The 19,293-nt window shown below is 43.5% G+C and overlaps 1 protein-coding gene and 1 non-coding gene across 8 annotated transcripts; one reads left to right on the plus strand and one right to left on the minus strand.

Annotated features, from left to right (window-relative positions):
• The first annotated feature begins 43 nt into the window (after positions 1-43).
• On the plus strand, positions 44-19,258 carry TEN1 (TEN1 subunit of CST complex). Of its 7 annotated transcripts, none has more exons than XM_063081188.1 (7): positions 44-327; positions 4,382-4,588; positions 4,974-5,095; positions 5,786-6,023; positions 8,591-8,725; positions 10,869-11,026; positions 18,582-19,258. In XM_063081188.1, exons 5-7 carry the CDS (start codon positions 8,634-8,636, stop codon positions 18,701-18,703), a joined length of 372 nt encoding a protein of 123 aa, XP_062937258.1. In that variant the 5' UTR covers positions 44-327; positions 4,382-4,588; positions 4,974-5,095; positions 5,786-6,023; positions 8,591-8,633; the 3' UTR covers positions 18,704-19,258. The 7 variants fall into 7 exon arrangements, with proteins under 7 accessions (XP_062937258.1, XP_062937260.1, XP_062937261.1 ...); XM_063081190.1 differs by having other exon boundaries at positions 4,382-4,571; XM_063081191.1 differs by lacking the exon at positions 5,786-6,023.
• LOC134365286 (U4 spliceosomal RNA) lies at positions 12,689-12,834 on the minus strand. The gene has a single exon (XR_010021992.1). It is a non-coding gene; the product is annotated as a U4 spliceosomal RNA (small nuclear RNA).
• Positions 19,259-19,293: the final 35 nt, after the last annotated feature.

A 19,293-nucleotide genomic window follows, 5' to 3' on the forward strand; every position in this document is an offset into this window, starting at 1 on the left:
CCCGCTCGTCCCGGCCCGCCGGTCCCGCCCTGGCCCGCCCCTTCCCCTTCCCCGCGGTCGGTCCCTAGGCGCGTGACGGGCCGCGGCCCAGGCCGAGGAGGAGGCGGAGCCAGAGCTCTGACTGCGGCCGGCTGCGGGGCGGACGAATCCCCGGACGGGGGAGGTCCCCGAGCGGCCCCTCGGGGAGAGGACCTGGGAAGAAGGTCAAGAAATTGCCCGAGGATAGAGGGGGGGAAACTGAGGCGCTTTGGGTAGCCCGCCGCCCCCGGCCACGTGATCGCGCGGGGCGGAAGGAGGGAAGTGAGGCCGGGGCGTCGCCGAGAACAGGTTGGCTGAGGCATGGGAGAGGGCGGGGCAACGAAGCTCAGGAGGGACTGCGCCTGCGCACTGGGACCCGCACGCCCCGATGCTTCCGGGTCCGAGTGCAAAGGCTTCCCGGGACATGAGAGCGGGGAGGAGGTCGAAGTCCCCTTTCAGATTGGAGAATAGAGGGACGGGGACAAAAGTGGCGTTAGGGAGAGGCTCCAGTGTTATCTTTTGTTAAGCTAATGGTGTCTTTGCTGCCAGAGGCGTGGACTGCGGGGACCTGAGTGTGGGATTGCGGTGCTCCCTGTCTATGGGGTGGGCGTGGACCTGGAATGAGAGACCTGGCTGTGCTCCTCTAAGACCTCTGTCTTGGAAACAGGAATTCCCCCCCCCCCCCCCGCCCCCAAGCTGACAGTTCTTAGAGATCTTGGAATCCGGACTTTTTATTTTCGTTGTTAGTATCGTCGTCATCAAAGTGGTAAATGAACTTTTGTTTTAAAAACCTAGTGTAGGGCTGATCGTTTAGCTCACTTGGTTAGAGCGTGGTGCTGATAACACCAGGGTCAGGGGCTTGGATACCCATATTGGCCAGCCACCCAAAAAAAATTCTTAATGTCATCACAGATCCAACCAACATTCAGATTTCCCCGATTGTTTTGTACAAAGTGACAGTTGAAATCTGGGTCAAACAAGGTCCACACGTTGCAGTTGATGGATAATCTTAAGCCTCTTTTAGGTTTCCCCTCTACATCTTTTCCATTCCTTCAGTTTATTTGTTGAAGGAGCTACATCATGTTTTCCTGTGGAGTTTCCCAGAATCTGGATTTCACCATTTCGGTGGTTTCTTTAACATGTTCCTCTGTTTCTGTATTTGCTGTAAGCTGTTGGTTAGTTTTAGAGGCTTTATTAGATTCAGACTTGAGGTTCGGGCAGAAAAAACTACCTATGGCATATTTTCCGTTTTAAAATATTACTCTGGTTGTTATGAAGAGAATAGACTGTAGACGGACAGAGTAGAAACAGGAAGACCAGTTCTACTGCTGACAAAGTTGTGGGCAGTGATGGTGTCTATGGAGGTGGAGTGAAGTGGACAGATTCAATATCTAGTTTGAGATAAAACTGATAGAAATTTGTGATGGATTTGGATGAGTCCGTGAGAGGAAGGGAGGCATCAAGAACGTGAAAGAAAGTGAGCCGAGAGCTTTATTAAAGAAAGAAATCTGCTGAGCTGTGCTCAAAGTAGCAGGCAGCCCAGGGCTGCCCTGGAAAGGGGACAGCACCAGGCCTGGGGCTGGTAGAGCTTATATAGCTGTGTTGGCGCCAAGAACTGGGTGATACCATCAAGGAGAGTTATTATGCTAATGTGGATCCGGGTGGAGAACCCCGTCCTTGCAGAAGCAAAAGCGGTTTCTGTTGAAGTCAGGAGGCTTCTGTAAAGGGGAGGGGGAAGGGAGGGGAGGAGGTGGGTGGCACCACTTTGCACTTAGGCTTGTCTAAAGTGGCGCTGGTTATGCTGCAGATCTATTAGAATGATTCCTGGGTTTGAGCAGTTGGAAGACTACCGTGCTGTTCGGGATTGGAGCTAGTATTTAAAACCAAGGGGCTTGGTTCTGGTTAAACATCGTCCACCTGTGCCTATTTCCTCTCCCTTCCACCCAAATGGACCCAAAACAGAACAGATGTCAGTGGGCTGGACATTTCAGCAAATCCTTGGAAGATGGGAAACAGATGGTGTCCAGTGACAGGGTTAACAGAGCCGAGGTAACCGCTATTTCAAGTACTGGGTGATAAGATTAGGGACACTTCTACCATTGTTACGGGAAAGACAGACGTTCATGAGTTTGTAGATGAGAAGAGGTGATTTTGCTGTCTTTGTATATGACCTATTTTTCCTTCCTTCCTTCCTTTTTTTTTTTTTTTCAGCTGGTCAGTACAGAGTTCAAACCCCGACCTTGGTGTTATCAGCACCGTGTTCTAACCGACTGAGCTAACCAGCCAGCCCTTGAATTTCTTAGTAGCCCTCTTTTAAACAAAAGTGCTCAGAACTTTTATGTGATACGTTGAAGACAGGGGTCTTTTCCATTCATCCAGTTCTGCCCTTTCAAATAAAGACTCAAGTTTTTATTCAGTTCTGTAAAACTTTTATTATTTCTTTGATAGTTTTTACTCCTCTACTTTTTCTCCTCTTTTGGGAACTGATTTTGTCAGGCTTTTTGGACCCCCTGCATGGCTAGTTTTCTTACCTTTTCTCTAATTTTTTTTAAAAAAGTTTTCTTCTGTTCCCTGTATTATTTCTATTTCCTCATGGATCAGTTTTGCCATTTCTTTATTAGTGTTTTTCTTTCATGCTGAAATTTTCTTCAGATATCTGGTGATCCTTGATTGTCTGTTCATACTGAAGAGTGAGTCAGTACTAAGGCCCTGTGTATGTGGGCTGGGGCAATTGGCTGGCAGGTTTCACTTTGAGATGAGTAAGTCCTGAATGTCTGGATGAGGAACTGTACAGAGGGCAGCACCACCATCCACAGTAGTTTTCTTATTTCTTTGGAAAAAATTGTTTGCTGTCTTTAGAGAAGTATGCCTGTTTTGACCTGTGGCTGCCTGATACTCTGCATGCAGGGGTAGAGGAGGAGTGTGGGGAGGGTTAGCTCATCCACCCCGTTGCTAGGCCCTGTACCGCCCTTGCCCCCGGCACAACTGCTGATTCCACGTGTGAGCCTCTCCAAGGTCTCACCACACTTAATGCACCTATTCATTGTAGTTGCTCACCCTCTATTACCCCTTCCTTTTCTCTTTGTTAAATTACATTTAGTGGGATCTTGATGGGGAGGAAAGACAAGCAAATATTGAGTTCTCTCTCTTGAGTGGGAGTCTCTTATTTTGTAAAAGAGGAACCTCAGTCCCATAGAAGTAAAGTCATGTCACAGCTACTTAAATGGCAGAGCTGTGACTAGAACATAGGTTTTGTACTCCTAGTTTGTGCTGTCTTTAATCAAGTCAGTGCTTTGAAAGTTGAGGATGTCATTGGAAGTATTTGTATAGCATAGGTTTTCCTTCTGCTTAAAAAAAGGAAGAAGAAAATTATTTTTCCCTGCCATAATATTTCCTTTGAATCAGTATTGTTTTAGTGCTTCGGTAATAAGACTGATCAAAAGAAGACACTGTCACCAGAAACACCAACAGTGGTGTTTACAGAGAGCTCTAGGTGCTCCGAGGGCATTCTGGGGAAGTTTGTGACATCGCACAGTGTACTCTGCCCTCCTTTGGTAAACCAAATGAGAATCTTTATCATGTGAAAGAAACAACATATTCCAAAGGTAAACAGTGTATGAGCTCTACAGGAACAAACATTTCAGTACTGTATTTAGTTCTAGTCTTGGCCTACCTCTAACTGTGACACCTTGGGCCTCAGGATATTTATCTGTCATATTAAGGTACTCATCTGGGACATCTCAGGAGCAGGGATAGGATCTTTATTCTCTGTGCCTGCCCTGCTGAAGTGCTCATGGATCTTTGTTAAATGAGAAAATGGCTAATTGACAAAAGACTCTTCCAGTTCCAATGTTCTGGAAAACCAGTTGCTCTTCATCCAGTAATGATAGTGGGTATACCCAGCATTAAATAGATAGGCTTAGATGAAGAGCTAGATTTGGTGAATTTTATCTCTTTCTTTTGGCATAATTTTGAATTTATACAAGAATCGCAAGAACAGAACAAAGAATTAATGTACTTTTCACCGTGACTCTGGTTAGCATTTTGCCACCTTGGCTCTGTCTAGTGCCAGTCAACTCTGTGCATCTGCTTGCTTGCATTTTTCTGAACCGTTTGAAAAAATATTGCAGAAGTCCTTCCCCTTTACTCTTCAATACTTCAGGGTGTATTTCCTAAAAACAAGGACATTTACTAGACAATTACAAATGAATGAAATTTAACATGGATACAATACTGTTATCGAATCTACAGTCCTTTTTGTGGTTTTACAATTGCCCAATAATGTCCTTTATCACAACTGTTTCTCCCAGTCCAAGTTCCAGTCCAGGATCATGAATCACATTCCATTGTATTTATTTCCTAGGGCTGTCGTAAGAAAGTGCTGCAATCTCGGGGGCTTAAACAACAGAAATGTACCATCTCATGGTTCTGGAGGCAAGAAGTCTGAGATGAAAGTGTCCACAGTGTTGGTTCCTTCCGAGGCTGTGAGGGAGAAGCTGTCCAGGCCCCACTCTTGCAGCTCCGGCTGGTTTGGTTTGGTGTCCTTGGCTTCTGTACATATCACCACGATGTGTGTGTTTATCTCTGCCTTTATCCTCACATGGCCTTCTCCCTGTGTGCATGTCTGTTCCTGTGTCCAAATTTCCCCCTTCTTATAAGTACACCATTCATAATAGATTAGGGCCCCCCCGAGAGCCTCATGTATACTTGGTTACCTCCGTAAGGACCCTGTCTCCAAATGAGGTCACATTCTGGGGCACTGAGGGTTAGGATTCCAGCATGTGTTTTTTGGGGGGACACAGTAAAATCCATAACCGTTGTCATATCACTTTTGTCTCTTTTAACTGGAAGAGTTTCTTTGTCTTCTGTGACTTTGACACATTTGAAATGTATAAGGCAGTTGTTCTGTGAAATGTCCCTCAATTTGGATTTGTCTGATATTTCTTCGTCATTAGATTCAGATGATGCACTTTTTGTCAGAAATACTCCAGAAGTGACATGCCTTCACAGTGCATCATGTCAGGAGGCCCATGAAGGTTTCTCCACTGTGCAGTGGACCATTTCTCTTTTGTAGTTAGTAAGTAGTATGTGATGAATTATGTTGAAACCATGCAGATATCCTCTTCTGAATCCATTTTTACTCTGGTGATTGCAAAACTTTTAAAGGCACAGTAAAATAATACTTTTGTTTAGTTACTGTACATTTATTTTGTTGAGATTACATTTAATATTTGTTAATAATCCCCATGTGATAGAACCTTTTGAGCCATAGTTCAAAACACATTGTATATCTTGAGGTCTTTTTTTTGTGTGTGTGGCTGGCCAGTATGGGGATCCGAACCCTTGACCTTGGTGTTATCAGCACTGCACTCTAACTAGGTGAGCTAACCAGCCAGCCCCTTTCTTGAGTTTTAATGTTGAAGATTCCTTGTGCAATATATGCTAACAAAGAATTGGAATTTTTAAAAAATTAATGAAGTTAAAATTTATGAAAATGTGTGCCCCCAAAGGAATTAATCCTACTGTATGATAATTTTACAAATAAACATGAATTTAGTGATGAATGTACTTATAGCCTAGCTTGTAATACACATGGTACTTGAAAGTGGCAAAATTATTTTTAAGAAGATTCTATAGTTTCAGCTTTATGCTGTACTGAATGGGATTATCTTCTATGATCCCAAACAAACAGGAACCACTGCAATTTTGTTCTTGTTCTTTTTTGTTTTTTATTTTGTTTGGTTTTTGCTTCTCTATCATACCAAAGGTTATTGGGGCCGTCTCATTTCTGGTGACAAAACCAGCTCTGCTCCCTGGCCACAGCAACCAAGGATCCCTGCATTTAGGGGGATGGGAGGTAGCTGAACCTTGGCCAATTGCTCCTGAGCTACAGAAGCCAAACCTGTTCTTAGCACACTGTCCTGAAGTGTCCACTGGACTTTACCTGCAGCACTGCCTTGACCTCTTCATCAGAGGATAATAAAACTGATTGCGCAAGATCCTAGGTTAGACTCCTATTAAACTTCTGGACTAAATCTGGGCCATCTGTTTTCTGCAGGGATCTTAGAGTTATTTAATTACCATTTATCTTTGTCCGTATTTCAGTTTGCTTGTTCTATCAGGGAAGAGTTGATGGCTGTTACGTTCAGGATTCTCTTTTTTTTAAAGATGACCAGTAAGGGGATCTTAACCCTTGACTTGGTGTTGTCAGCACCATGCTCACCCAGTGAGCGAACCGGCCATCCCTATATAGGGATCCAAACCCATGGCCTTGATGTTATCAGCACCGCACTCTCCCGAGCGAGCCACAGGCTGGCCCTACGTTCAGGATTCTTTTGTCATGAGCAATTATTCCTGAATCCCCACTTCTCTAACACTTTCAAGACAATTTATTATAGGTAAAATTATGGATAAATTAGAGAATATTTGGGGGCATTACCAAAAAGGCAGTGGGGGGAGCACTTCTAAAGAGTGTCTACACAGGTAATTTCTCTGGTCTGTTTATATTGCATTTCATTTCATTAAACATGCCAGGTCTCCCTAACAGAGCTGCCATTCTGAGCAGCTGACTGTGGCTCCACTTCTTGGCAGGTGGCTGCTCAGCATATGGTTTTCTACGAAGACTGTTGGATGATAGTCACTTCATTCAATTCTTCTTTGATCGGTCATCCCGGAACAGTTGTGTCTGTTTTTGTCTTTGATCACGTGGGCCAGTGGCCAGTGTTCCCTGGGTGCCTTTCTGTTCCCATTGTAGTGTCTCCTACTCTGTCTTTGAGGGGTCTTTTCCCTCATAGAGGGCGGTCAGCCAAGGGTCAGCCAAAGGAAGAGATATCTTGGTTGAAATGCTCCTCCTCAACCAAAGGGCGAACCTTTCCTAAGCTTCCTTAGTCCGTCAGAGTTTCAGAGTGCTTCCTCCCAGAGTGGGCTCCAGCCCACCCCCTACCCTTCAGTTCTCTACACGTGGCCTTATGGAGTGTTTTTTCTTTCTCTCTCTCTCTCTCTCACACACACACATGGACATATATTTACAGGCCTGTTCTTTGCTTTTTTTCCTGATGGAGATCTTGGAGATCTGCCATATGAATGCATATTGAATGCATCTTCTTAAAAAGCCTGCTGTGTTCCACTGCCTAAGTTATTTAACCAGTTTTCTCTCTCCCGTTTTGATTATAACAAAAACCCATAACCCCAGTCTTACCATGAGAAAAACATCAGACATACACAAATTGAAGGTTGTTCTACAAATCCCTGACCAGTACACCTCAAAACTGTCAAGATCATCAGAAATAAAAAAGATATGAGAAATTCTCACAGCCCAGAGAAGTCTGAGACATGACAACTAAATGTAATGTGGCACGGTGCATGGGACCCTGTTACACAAAAGGGACATTAGGAAAAAACTTATGAAATCCAAATAAAGTATGGAGTTGACTTGATAATAACATATCAATGCCAGTTCATTGATTGTGAGAAATGTACCATGCTAATGTAAGATGTTAAAAAGAGGGGAAACTTGGTTTTTGTGTATAGTCGTTCTCTGTACCATCTTTGCAAGTTTTTATTAAATCTAAAGCTATTTTAGTATAAAAAGTTTATCTTAAAAAAATGAATAATCCCTTAGTGTACAACTATGAAACAGTGTGAAAATCTATCAAGTAAAAAAAAAGAAAAGCAAGATGCAGAACAGTAGTATGCTCGCCTCCTTTTTCAGGGAGAGGGGAAATAAATATATACATACATGTATATGTTTTTTGGCAGCTGGCCAGTTGGGGATCTGAATGCTTTAACTTGTTATATTTGTTTTTATTTTCATAAAGAAACACCAGAATGGGGGCTGGCCCATGGCTCACTTGGGAGAGTGCGGTGCTGATAACACCAAGGCCACGGGTTTGGATCCCTATATAGGGATGGCCAATTAGCTCACTTGGGAGAGCGTGGTGCTGACAACTCCAAGTCAAGGGTTAAGATCCCCTTACTGGTCATCTTTAAAAAAAAAAAAAAAAGAAAAAGAAACACCAGAAGGACACATAAAAATTAATTTTAATGGTTTACTTTAGGGCAAGTTTGGCAAACTTCAGCATGGGCCAAATTTAGCTCTTCCACGTTTTTGTAAATAAATTTGATTAGAACAAGCCACCCTTGTTTATGTGCTATCTACGGTTACTTTTGTACTGTAATGGCAGAGTTCAGTAGTTGTAACAGATTGTATAGCCCACAAAGCTGAAAATATTTACTGTGTGCTCCTTTTCAGACCTCTGCTTTATGGGATTGGGGGGAAATGGGTTGCATAGAGATTGGAGTGGGAACAATACTTCCCCACATAGCTTTTTTGTATTATTTTGTTTTTTAAAAATATGTGAATATATAGCCTATACAATTTTTTTCTTTTAATTAAAAAACCCTATCCGGTGGAACTAGTCTTCAAGATGTTGCTGGTATTATAATCTGCTAATCTCTATCATAAAATTTTTTTCTTTTAATTAAAAAACCCTATCCGGTGGAACTAGTCTTCAAGATGTTGCTGGTATTATAATCTGCTAATCTCTATCATGTGCTCTGCTTGGCTTATCAGGAATATTCAAAAATCCATCTCAACTGTTTGCTTGCAAGAGCCAATGATGCTGCCCAAACCTGGGATCTATTACTTCCCCTGGGAGGTCAGTGCTGGCCAAGTTCCTGATGGGGCCACACTGAGAACATTCGGCAGGTAAGAATGGTTGTTTTTTCACATGGTTGGGGGAAAGTTTAAATGGCTCACCCACCAAAAAAAAAGAAAAAGAAAAATAATTTTATTATATTTGTCTAATAAAAAGGGCTAAAAAAATAGTATGTATTCGGTGTGAAAAATGTTGACAATCCATTATGGTGTAAAGGAAAAAAAAGCAAAAATCGCATATATTCCCATTGTCTGGACAACTACTGCTAACCTTTGGTGACTATCTTTATACACTTTTTCATGTTTCCAACTCTGAACAAGTAAATTAGTGCCAGCTACTGTCCGATCACTTGCTGTGAGAAAGAGTGTGTGCTTGGGCAGCAGCACCTCCCTTCTCTTTACCAGTCACCTTAGGGGGTCTGTAGAACTATAAAAGAGTCAGAAAAAGTAAAGGGAGTATTGCTGGTTTCCCTCTGAAAATGCAGCCTTAAAATACTTTCATATTAATAGCATCCATGGACTTCAGGTGCATGTGTATATATGTATATGTGGGTAATTGTGTGTGGGGGGGTATATATATATATATATATATATATATATAAATATATAAACTGTGTTAGTTATATGTTGCTGTGTAACAAATTACTCCTAAATTTAAAATGACAACACATGTTTATTATCTCATAGTTACTGTGGTCAGGAATCTGTAAGGGGCTTAGCTGGGTAGTTCTGGCTCAGGGTCTCTCATGAGGTTGCAGTCAAGAGGTCGGCTGGGGCTGTGGTCATCTGAAGGATTGACTGGGGCTTGACTGGGGCTGGAGGATCTGCTTTCACAGTGACTTATTCATGTATTTGGCAAATTCGTGCAGACTCTTGGCAGAAAGCTGATCCTGACAGTGTGGACTTCCCCATAGGGAGGCTTGAGGGTCCTCCTAACACAGCAGTTTCTCCCAGAATGGGGGATCTAAGAGAAAGAGCAAGGCAGAAACTATAATGTCTTTTATGACCTAGCCTCAAAGTCACTCTCAGTCATGTCTGCAATATCCTTCTGGTTACACAGGTCAGGCCCTATTCAGTGTGGTAGGGTACTAGTTGCACGAGGATTTGAATACCAGGAGATGAGAATCATGGGGGACCATCTTGGAGATATATATGTACATACTATAGAAATGTTTTAACCCACATGAGATCCCATTGTATTACTATATCATACTATTTTCTTACTTAACTGTGTATGGTGGACCTAGTACCATGCCAAATATGTATCATCCCTTTTAATAGGTCCATTTTATTTCATTATGAAATTAAATTTCATGATTTATTTAGCCATTATTCTATTGACTTTCAACAATGACATCAATGTAATTTATTGGGGAAAGGATAGTCGTTTCAACAATGGTGCCGGAACTACTGGATATTCTTATGGGGGGAGAACACCTTGATCCCTGCCTAATGACATACAAAACAATAATAGTTTGCACCAGATCATAAACCTACAAGCCCAAACTATAAAATGTCTAGAAGTAAACAGAATATCTTCATGATCTTAAGATAGGCAAAAATTTCTTAGATAAGACGCAGAAGGCTGGCTGATTAGCTCAGGTGGTTAGAGTGTGATGCTGATAACACAAAGGTCCAGGGTTTGATCCCTGTACCAGCCAGCTGCAAAAAAAATAAATAAATAAAAATACAGAAAACAAAAACCGTAAAAGAAAAAAATGAATATTTTTATTAGACATCAACAAAATTAACATCTTCTGCTCATCAAAAGATACCATTAATATAATTAAAGGCAAAGGAAGTAAATTTATTTATTTATTATTGTTATTGTTATTTTTTTAAAGATGACCGGTAAGGGGATCTTAACCCTTGATTTGGTGTTGTCAGCACCACACTCTCCCAAGTGAGCTAACCGGTCATCCCCATATGGGATCCGAACCCATGGCCTTGGTGTTATCAGCACCGCACTCTCCTGAGTGAGCCACGGGCTGGCCCCGATAAATTTAAAAGAAAATTCATTCCCAGTCTACAAAGTAAACTAGAAAATTTTTTTCTGATTTGTTGCTGGCATCTTTACTTCTCTGATCAGATTGAGGCTGAACACCTTTCCACGGATTTATAGGCCTCCCAAGACTTTTTGGGTTTGTAGTCATTCTGTGTATAGATAGAAATGATCTCACCTCTCACCCTCCAGGTTGTGCGTCTATGACATGACCCAGTCCAGAGTGACCCTGACGGCTCTGCACAGATCTGACCAGCACCAGGTTCTTGTCTGTACCAAGTTGGTGGAGCCGTTCCAAGCCCAGGTGGGCTCCCTGTATGTTGTCCTTGGGGAGCTCGAGCAGCAGAAGGGTAAGCCGTGGCCTCACTACCCTGTTTCCCTCTGGGTCCTGAGTCGGGGCAGTCTCTTGGATGATTCAGTTAGGAATTAGGAACGGGCCTGGGTTGTGGCTCAACAGGGAGCCTCACTGGGGTTAACATTTCTTCCAAATCAACCCACAAATTCAAAGACTCTCAGGAAACAGATGTAATTGACCTCAGAGTTGACCTGCCACGTGGTGCCAAGTCAAAGAGAAGGACCATGAAGAGATGGTCCCCAGGAGGAAGCGAGAAAGACAGGAGAGGAGCCACTCCTACCTGAAGGCCTACCACGTGCTAGGCCTGAGGCAAGGTGATTTGCTTTTTGAATCTGCTCATCAGCCCTTAATCTGAGTCTTATTATTGCTCTTTCATGGATGAGAAAACCAAGGCTCAGAGAGGATGGGGCTGTAATGACAGGCCAGGAAGTCGGAGTGGAAGAAATAGAATGCAAGAAAAGGAATGAAAGCAGCCCAGAAAAATCTCTGTAGCGTCAAGAAGTGAAGGTGTTCTTTGCCCCCATCTCTGGCCATCCCAGAAGGTCGGGCTGCCGGGTCAGGGAGATGCCACAAGCCAGGAGCTTTTCTCTGCTCCTATGGGGCTTATCACTGACATCCCATTTTTGTGTCATAGTCTGTTTTCTCTCCTTTCTTCTTTAAGCTGTTACTTCCCCCACTCTATTATCAAAATAATATGTACTTCTTGTAGAGAATTTAAAGAGTGAAAAGAAGCAGAAAAAGTCAGCCATAATCCTCCCCTGAGGCAACCACTGTTCCTAATTTGGAAGGTTGCCTTTTGATACTTTTTTTCTATGCCATTTTCCTTTACAGGGTTGAAATCATCCTGTATGTTATATCTGGTTATTTTGGTTTAACATTATATTATACGCATTTCCCCATATCTTTAAAATGTTTTGTAGATTTAATGGCTATGTGATTTTTTTTTTTTTTTTTTTTTTTTTAATGATGACCGGTAATGGGATCTTAACCCTTGACTTGGTGTTGTCAGCACCACGCTCTCCCAAGTGAGCTAACCGGCCATCCCTATATAGGATCCAAACTCGGGGCCTTGGTGTCATCAGCACCACACTCTCCCAGGTGAGCCACGGGCCAGCTCAAGCTATGTGATATTTTATAGACCGGATATGCATCCTCACTTACTCAACTGTTAGACATTTGTATTGTTTCTATTTTTTTACTCTTATCAATAGAAGGTACTTTTAAAAGTTTATGGCAAAATAAAATTCAGAGAAAATACAAATCTTCCATGAACTTTTTGAAATACCCTCAGATATCATACATTTGTTTTAGTTAAAGAAATTATGGTATATTCAGTCAGTAGGGTATTATCCAGACATTAAAAATGGTGTTATAAATATGTATCTGTTGACATAAAAAATGCTCACAATATATTACTATGAAAAAGCAATTTACAAAACAATATGTATAGTATGATCTCATTTTTGTTTAATATACATTTTATATATACATAAAAACTTGAAAGATTATTTACCAAAATATTAAGTGTTTATTTCTGGGTAGTGGGATTGTGGGATGCTTTATACTTTTAACATCTTACTAGGGCCAGCCCATGGCTCACTTGGGAGAGTGTGGTGCTGGTAACACCAAATCAAGTGCTAAGATCCCCTTACCGGTCATCTTTAAAGAAAAAAAATCTTACTAATCTTTTTTTTGGTGGCTAGCTGGTACAGGGATTGAACCCTGGACCTTGGTGTTATCAATAAACAATAATTGTGCCTCCGATAAACCTCATTGGCTACGATACTGCCACGGCACAAAGCTAGTACTGAGCTAACTGACCAGCCTACTTTTCATAGCATTTTATAATGAAGATGCACTAGAGGGAAAAAAGTAAAAAAAATAAAAATTAATGTTGCAGTTAACATCCTTGTGAACTAATCTTTGTCCATTTTCTGATTATTTCTTCAGTGTAGTTTCCTAAAGTAGAATTGCTAGATTAAAGAATACAAACATTTATGTTTTCTTGATTTGTGCTGTGAGCTTAATTTCTAAAAGTGACAGTGGTTTTTAACTCTGGATGATATGCACCAGAAAAAAAAAATGTAATTAAATGGTGCTTACTTTAATTACATTTGATTTAATAAAAGTTAATCTTTATTCAGGCTTATAGAGTTCCTGCCCTCATAACTGATTTGGGACAGATATCAGGTGGAGGGATGGGATGGGCACAAAGGGCCTTTGCATAAATGATTTCCACGTTGATTACAGTACTAAGTCCAACAAGGCGTCCTCCCACATTCCTCCTTCTACAGTGAGCCCTGGAGCTCTCAGAACCCAATGCCCAGTGACTGGAACTTTAAGGCCCATTTGCAAATACAGGGAGTGTTTGAAACTAAGATGGGACAGCAGGCCAGGACAAGGGCATATGGAGTGGATATGTGGAATTATTTGTGGGAAAAAAGATGGAGGGCTGGCCCGTGGCTCACTTGGGAGAGCGTGGTGCTGACAGCACCAAGCCAAGGGTTAAGATCCCTTTACCGGTCATCTTTATATAGGAAAAAAATTTTAAAAAGAAAAAGAAAAAAAAAGAAAAAAAAAAGGAAGAAAAATGGGAAAATCCTTTAAAATATAAATTCAACCTGTATTTTTAAAAATTTAATATTTCATCTCAAACATGCACAAAAGTAGGATGACACAATGAACCTCCATGTACCCATCACGCAGACTCAGCAGAGATCCACATTCCACCGTTGTGTTTATTTTGCTGGTGTACTTTAAGGCAAATCTAAAGCATCGTTTCATTTTACCCATAAATACCTCAATATGTATTTTTAACATTACCCAATATGTATCTCTAACATTTCCACAATCGCATCCCAAAAAATTACTAGCTGTTCCTTAAGATAATCTAATACCTTGTCCATGTGCACTTTTTCCCAATTTAAAAAAAATGGTTTTTTACAGTCAGTTAATTCAAATCAGTATTCAAACAAAGTTCATACATTCATTGCATTCGGGTTACATGTCTCAAGTCTCTTAATTTGTAACAGTTCTGTCTTCCTGTTTCTTTTAATGCCATTTACTTGTTGGAGAACTTGGGTCATTTGTCTTATAGAATGCACTGGGGTCTGGAATTGGCTGATTATTCCCTGGAGTTTAGCTGCCTTTTCTGTAGGGATTGTATTTCAGGGAAACCAAATAGTTGAAGAGGGAAAGTCCATTAGAGAAGAATCACTGTGAGTAAATGCAGAAGTGATTAAATCCGAAAGTCACCTCTTTAAAAGCCTTGATAAAATAAAAAACGCAGACAGTGACCACCTGCGAAAATCAGTAGGTAGAAGAAGGGGTGGTGGGGGTAGTGGGCCTCCAGCTCCTGGGCCTGCCTGGTCAATCTCAACATCACAAAAGCGGATGGTCAAGTGCCATGTGTTTCCGATGTGACGCATGAGGAAGGCACGAGCACCACCTCTGAAATATTCTTGCCCCCCCCCCCCCCGCAAAAAAAGCGAACCTGAACTGAAGCCTCAGGTGAAGCAGCCTTCTTACCTGGCCAGTTTACCACTTCTCATCTGCATCCCATCCTGTTTTTGGCTTCTTATCTTAAAATTTTTTTTCTTGATCTTCTAAGTAATTCATGCTCATCATTCATAGCTGGCACAAGGAATTAAAGATGACGATGCAGAGGCATGGGCAGCTGAGCATGGCTCTGGCCACCTGACCTCAGGGCTGGACAGAAGTAGGCCCCGTGTGGTTGCACTAAAGCTCCCTGAGCCAGGCCCTAAATCCTGTGGGGGCACAATACTCAATCAGACATGTATCCTACCTGTGTCCAGGTTGTCAGTTCTAGGGACAGATGAGAGGCCACCTAAGGTTACCTTTCTGCAATTTTTGCATACAGAGCTAGCTAAGAAGACTGAAGAAATGCCTGCTGTGTTGTAAAACTCCTGGGATCTGATACGTTCTGTGGGCACTGCCCGAGGGCTCAGGCCTTCCTGTGCAGGGACTTAGGTGTTGGGGAGCAGGCTTCCCCAGCTCTGCTCCAGACTCCCTAATATAACACCCTGTCTCCAGGTTACTTGACTCCAGCAAGTGGCTGTCCTCAGGCCCTCGCCATAAATTCCACTGCATTCGGGTTTTCTTCCACCTGACCCCGGTTTCCTGCCCTCAGAAACCCTCCTGCTGTGTCCTCTGGCACCGTTGCGCCTCCTTCTTCAAGTGTCCTTATGCTCTTGCCTTCTCCAGGACATGACCAAACCCAGGCCAGCAGTTCCACCCACGTGCGGCCCGTGCGGGCTCCCAAGCCACACACCCCACAGAGCTCAGGGTGGGGCGGGAATCCTGCCAGCTCCTCGGGTTTGGCATCACGCAGGTAAAAGATCTAGGGGAACGTCTGCCTGCTGCCAACCAGTTCTGCCACCGTGCACCTCTGCCCCACTTCTGCCTCCCACACCCGCCGGACCTTGGACTTGTCTTCCCAGATTGCCCTGCCTCTGCAGCCCAAAACTGCGCCATCCTCTCTCGGCGTCTTTCTGTCCTCCCCCTCACTCCCGGTACCTCATTCTTCAGCCTCATCAGGACCTGGGGACTTAGGACTCCTCGGTTTTCTCCCACCTTCTCTGTCCCTGCAGCTGAGCCGTGCTATCATTTCAGCCACTTTCGGGGCAGAAGTCTCAGCCCTCGCCTTCAGTCACTCCTGCCCGATGAAACCCCGACCTCCACCCTGTCTGGTCCCACTGACTGCTGAGTGCAGAAGATCACAAAGCCACATGGAATCCACGATGACTTCAGGGTCTCTTATTTCACTGGGGTCCTCTGCACTGCCTGGGAATCCTTCCATGTGTCCCTCTTGGGCTCCACAACAGCTATTCTAGGCATTCCCCTGCCACGTAAAACCCCCTTCTTCCTCCCCTCCTCTTTCCCTCCTGGAAATTACCTCACCTCTTACATCCCAGCTAAAACTGAGGCCACAGGCAGCCGTCCTCCTCCTGAAAGGGTGTGCATCCCACCATTAGCTCCTTCTATCCCATCTGCGAGGAAGACGGGTCCCTCCTACCTGAGATGCACCCCCAGGCTGCAGTCCTCGGCCTCCCCTCCTGCAGGGACTGTGCTCTCTCCACTGGATGCTCAGCCTGCTACCACGGTTCCTCCCTGTCCACATATAATGCACTCAAGCCTCTCCGGTGTTAGAATTACACCAATAATAATCAGTGATCTTCTACTCTCTGTCCCTACCGACCTGGCCATGACCTTCCTTCCCTTCTTGGACAAACTTCCTGAAAGAAGTTCTGTCACCCCTTTCTTGTTCTGCTCACACCTCAACCCACTGTACTCTGCTTTTTGTAAGCCAGTCCCTCCTTCCTTGCTCTAGGTTCTTCATCTTTGCAAGAAGAAATTCCCCTAAATGACCATTTCTGCAGCTCTCTTATTCATAAAGTCCTTTCCTCCTTCCTGCAATGCTTATTCAAACACTGTTCTGGTTCCATTTTCACAGGCCTTTTGCAGATGGATTAGCAGCGTTGCCCAGTATGTCCCTTGTGATCGTTATATTTCTTTTTTTTTTTTATACATCTGAATTTAATTTAATTTTTTATTTTATTTTATTTTATTATTATTTATTTATTTATTTATTTTTTCTTAATTTTATTTTGTCGATATACAATGTGGTTGATTATTGTAGCCCATCACCGAAACCCCCCTCCCTCCTCCCTCTCCCCCCTTCCCACCCAACAATGTCCTTTCTGTTTGCTTGTCGTATCAACTTCAAGGAATTGCAGTTGTTATGTCTTCTTCCCCCACCCCCCCGGGGTTTTTTTTGTGTGTGTGTGAATTTATTTATTTATTTTTAGCTCCCACCAATAAGTGAGAACATGTGATATTTCTCTTTCTGTGCCTGACTCGTTTCACTTAATATAATTCTCTCAAGGTCCATCCATGTTGTTGCAAATGGCAGTATTTCATTCGTTTTTATAGCTGAGTAGTATTCCATTGTGTAGATGTACCACATTTTCCGTATCCACTCATCCGATGATGGACATTTGGGCTGGTTCCAACTCTTGGCTATTGTAAAGAGTGCTGCGATGAACATTGGGGAACAGCTATACCTTCGACTTGATGATTTCCATTCCTCTGGGTATATTCCCAGCAGTGGGATAGCTGGGTCATATGGTAGATCTATCTGCAATTGTTTGAGGAACCTCCATACCATTTTCCATAGAGGCTGCACCATTTTGCAGTCCCACCAACAAGGTATGAGAGTTCCTTTTTCTCCGCAACCTCGCCAGCATTTATCGTTCATAGTCTTTTGGATTTTAGCCATCCTAACTGGGGTTAGATGGTATCTCAGTGTGGTTTTGATTTGCATTTCCCGGATGCTGAGTGATGTTGAGCATTTTTTCATATGTCTGTTGGCTGTGATCGTTATATTTCTAAAGCTCACTTCCAAATCTAGTAATTGCTTTCACTCACAGGGAGAAGCAATGTGTTCCACAACATGAGTCTAGAGGGGAGGGTTTCATGAGAATCAACAGTCTACACTGATTGATAGATAAATCCAGATATTGTCACACACTCGTTCCTCTCTAAGCCTTGCCATCTCTGCAGCCCAGCACTGGGATAGCAAACTAATGACACAAGGTAACGTCTGTGTGGACGGCTGGAATCTAGACAGTCTGCCACTGGATTCTGCCCCCAGGCTGTGTTAAATGAATAAATGGCCTAGATCAGAAGGAAGGGTAGGGTGGACTTTAACCAGAGAGTCTCTGTCTCAAAACTGCACCAAAAGAAGACAGGATAATGTCTTAGAACATTGAATATGTTCACTGAAGTGCCAAGAGAGCAGAGAGAACATGAGTGAGAAATTAAAAAAACAAACCAAAACCACTTCTATTAGGGGCTGACCAATTAGCTCCGCTGGTCAGAGCCTGGTGCTGATAACACTAAGGTCCAGGGTTTGATGCCTGTACTGGCCAGCTGCCAAAACACAAAACAAAAAACTTCTCTTAGGGCAAACCCCAGATGTCTTTCCTGTTTGATGTCACCTTGACAAATCTTTTCATAAAGTATGAGTTCACCACCACATCTGCTAGAAGCCTCCTGATCCCCTCGTCCAGGGTGGGATGACTTGTCCCTATAAGGCCAAACTCTTCTGGAGCTCAGTCCCTTGGATTTAGTAAATAGGAGTTTCTCTTTGCCCCGATGACGGTGGGTATCAAGGGGGCCCTTCTCTCATTACAGAGAGCTAGGATGGTGATTGAGACCCCTCCTCAACCCAGGGCATTTGGGACCCAAGGAGAAGGTGACCATAGTTAAGGTGACAAAGGAGGGAAGTAGAGTGTACACCTCCCTCCCCGGGGAAGTGGCATTTCAGGCTACCCGCTAAGTTCCAGACACATGCAGCAGTGCATGGTAGGCCCGCAGTCCTGAGGCCTAGCTAGACAGATGGCCAGCACCCCTATGTCATCTTTCTTGCCTCAGGACTGAGCAAGTCAAGGGAAACAGAATGCATCTGTATGGTACGTGCTGACACTCCGGGCAGTCCCTGCTAATGCTATGGTGTTTGTGTCTTTCAGATGGAGGTGCCGTGGTGAAGGCCCGGGTGCTGACCTGTGTGGAAGGCATGAATCTCCCTTTGCTGGAACAAGCTGTCCAGGCACAGAGGATGTACCAGCAAGAGAGAGACAACAGCCAGTAGAAAGTGGCAGCCCCTAGCAACCCCACCCCCCCACTGCCACAACCTGCTCCTGAGGCCGGACCCACTGTTTGATGTCACCTTGACAAATCAGATGTGTAGGCACTTCCTGTGTGACAACTTTTGTCTGGAGCCAGAGAGTAGAAGGGTGGGGTGGTCAATCCCTAATTTGGAATTGTCCCAGAAATGAGGGCCCAGAAAGGAGGCACCTGAAGGAAATGGTTAATGGACTTCTGTGGTCAGCACCCAAGGACGTGTTCACTTGGCAAACTCGCAAACGAGTTAACCAAGAAATGTCAAGGATTGCAAACAATCCTTGAGAACGCTTGAAGTCGTGAGAACACTTTCTTGGGATGTTCCCAGGAGGTGCATTATAAATAACCAAGTGCTTGAGAAGGGAGGTAACAGCCTTCTGCTCTTGAGAAAAGTATAACAGAATTTATGCATTAATGCTTATCTTGCATCCACAAGCTTGCTAAATTGTAATAAAAGCTGTAACAGCGGCTGGGTCGGTGCTACTTGCCTGAGAGAGCAGCAGCCCCTCGCTCTTCACCTGCATCTCGTCTGCTGTGTCTTCCTTCACGTCTCCGATC

Source organism: Cynocephalus volans, chromosome 16 (assembly GCF_027409185.1).
Source record: "Cynocephalus volans isolate mCynVol1 chromosome 16, mCynVol1.pri, whole genome shotgun sequence".
NCBI classification, from domain to species: domain Eukaryota; kingdom Metazoa; phylum Chordata; class Mammalia; order Dermoptera; family Cynocephalidae; genus Cynocephalus; species Cynocephalus volans.

Excerpts from the sequence above, each read along its gene's own strand:
- TEN1 (XM_063081188.1), top strand. The coding sequence starts at position 8,634 with ATGATGCTGCCCAAACCTGGGATCTATTACTTCCCCTGGGAGGTCAGT. Across the intron at positions 8,726-10,868 it reads ACACTGAGAACATTCGGCAG|GTTGTGCGTCTATGACATGA; the intron begins GTAAGAATGGTT and ends CTCACCCTCCAG. Across the intron at positions 11,027-18,581 it reads GGAGCTCGAGCAGCAGAAGG|ATGGAGGTGCCGTGGTGAAG; the intron begins GTAAGCCGTGGC and ends TGTGTCTTTCAG.